The sequence below is a fragment of the Guillardia theta genome, assembly GCF_000315625.1.
Source record: "Guillardia theta CCMP2712 unplaced genomic scaffold GUITHscaffold_91, whole genome shotgun sequence".
NCBI lineage: Eukaryota > Cryptophyceae > Pyrenomonadales > Geminigeraceae > Guillardia > Guillardia theta.
The window spans coordinates 120,631-123,113 of NW_005434583.1; the positions used below are offsets into that span (position 1 = coordinate 120,631).

Consider the following 2,483-nt stretch of genomic DNA (forward strand, 5'->3'; position numbering starts at 1 on the left):
GAGATCAATCCCCATCTTAACAAAGAGTTTGGTGTTTGAAGCAACCTCCCTGCGAACGTACCGTGACTATCATCAGCATCTCCTCTTCCTCTTCTTCTACTTCCTGCTCCTCCTCCTCCTCTTCATCAGCTACTCACTTGGCATGTCCAACAGATCCGAAATCGCCTTCATGGCTGTAGTCCACGTGCTCCACAGTCTCCAGAACAGACTCAAGAATCTTCTTGTGCACTGCAAGAGGAGGAAGTGAAAAGGGGCCACACGAACTAAGGGCAAAAGCAGAGGGAAGGGGAAGAAGGAGACGAATGGAGTGGTGAGGATAGCAAGGGAAGTGGGAAGGAGACGTGAGGAGAGGAGAGGAAGCAGAGATGAAGAGGAGAAGGAGCAGGAGAGGAGAAGGACCAGGAGAGGAGAAGGAGAAGCAAGCAGCAAAGTGCTCATTGAGGATAGGAGAGCCTCTAGGGAATGACATCGGGATTGTGTCTCACAGTGATCTTGGGTGACGGTATCAGCTGCTTCAGTCCCATAGATCACTCCGCCCAGCGACACGACTCCCCTCACCCTCCTCACCCAGGGGAACAGCTTCGGGCTCTTCCTGGCCTGCACCAGCAGCTCTAGAGCCACCGCCGCCCCCCGAGAGTACCCGACGAGGTACAGGTCCTTCAGCTCCCCACCCATGATCCTCATCACCTTGGTCAGCCTCCTGAGGAACGTGGTGCTCGACCTCTCTATCGTTCCCATCGTCTCCAGGCTCCCCATCGGCGTGTTGAACCGCACAAGGTGGATGAGAGGATGGCCGTCAGGGAGGGAGGGAGAAGCCCCTTCCTCGAGCTCCTCCTCCACCCCCTTGGCATCGATCGACGCGACGTCGACCAGTTCTGCCAGAGGCTCGACGAGGAAGTCGAGCTTATCCAGTGACCACCTCCTGTCCACCGTGTCGGACTCGTCGCACTCCTCTCCCTCCCCCCTCTCGTGCGGAAGGATCTTAGAGCAGACTTCCATCCTCTCTTTCCATCTCCCCTTCAAGGTTGAGTCCGCCCACGCAGGAACGTCCCCGAAGAGCTTCGTGTCGATGAGCTCTGAGAGGATCCCAGGCAGGAGGACGAGGGTGATCGCTCCTGACTCCCGGAAGATGTTGCGCGTGTCCCCCTTCATCTTCACAAACGGCTGCGTCTCCCCTGCTTCGAACAGCTGACTCGGCTTGCTCTTCCTGCTCACGTTGTCGAGCTGCTTCAGGGCATACTGCATCCTCTCCTTGGGAGACAGATGCCCAGGAGCCTCGCTCCTGTTGAACCAGGACGGCCACCTCGCGTCATGTGCGAGAGGAGAGAGCTGCTTGAACATGCTCTCGGTCGGGAAAAGTATCATTTTCTCGATGTCCCTGTGGCTGTACCCGTGCCGCCGCGCGATGGTGAAGAACATGTTGCGGAAGGCGAGGCCGGTCTTCCTCATGTTGCCAGGAGAGTGATAAGGGAGGTAGAACGACTTGCCCTGTAGCAACCACCCCCATCGCTGAGCATGGTAGAAAGTCACTACCAGGTAGATAAACACTGCCCACTTGATCAGAAAAAGTATAGTCCTCCGCTTCGACCCATCCACTCCCAGCAACCATTTCAACCTGTACTTTCTCTCGGAAATGAGAGGCTCCTTCTCGCTGCTCTCATCCTCTGCATCCCCGTTCTCTCCCTTCTTCTCCCTCTCGGCTCTCCTCGTACTGCGTTTTGTGACAGGCATCGGGAGGTAGACCTGGCAGCAGGTTGCTCCGCTATCGCGTACAAGAGAAGCTAGAGCAGCACACGAGACTTTTACGGTATGGGCCTAGAACATGTTCCTTCGGTCTTCATGGCTTTTCTTCAATCCTCGTACTCACCTTCCTCCTGTCGTCTCCTCTCACCGTCGATCGTCCAGTAGTTGTTGTCCTTGAACTGCTTGCAACCAAGTTCAAGACTGACCCCTCTGCCATCCAGCTTCTTGCCCCTCTGATGCCGCTGCTACTGCACCTCCTCCTCCACTTCCTCCTCCTCCACTTCCTCCCTCGCTGTTATCCTCTCCGATGCCATCCCGGGCCCTGACGCATCCCTACCCTTGCAAAACCCCACCCCACCCACCTTGACAGCTTTCGTTGAGACTACCCCACCTACATACCCACCTTTGGCTGGCAGGAGCTAGTCTCTTACCACCCCTATTTACCACCCCTACCCTTGCAAAGGAGGCAACACCAGGTGCTCCAGGTAGCGCTATCATCGGGCAGGGTCAAAAATGCTGGAGCGGGCGGTGGAGCTGCGGGAGAAGGGGAACAAGGCATATTCCTCAGGTAGACGAGGAGGAGGACGAGGACGAGGACGAGGAGGAGGACGAGGAGGAGGAGGAGGACGAGGAGGAGGACGAGGACGAGGACGAGGACGAGGAGGTGGACGAGGATGAGGATGAGGACGAGGACGAGGAGGACGAGGATGAAGATGAGGAGGAGGAGGAGGAGGAGGAGG

General features: G+C 57.0%; 1 protein-coding gene across 1 annotated transcript in view; it reads right to left on the reverse strand.

The window, feature by feature from the left end:
- The window catches only part of GUITHDRAFT_116068 (hypothetical protein), a gene marked incomplete at both ends in the record, with an annotated part of 2,839 nt that extends 1,108 nt beyond the window's left edge, over positions 1–1,731 (reverse strand). Inside the window, 2 exons of the mRNA XM_005824684.1 lie at positions 138–228; positions 486–1,731. Coding sequence (XP_005824741.1) covers positions 138–228; positions 486–1,731 — 1,337 coding nt within the window. The remainder of the gene's footprint in view (positions 1–137; positions 229–485) is intronic.
- Between the last annotated feature and the right edge of the window lie 752 nt (positions 1,732–2,483).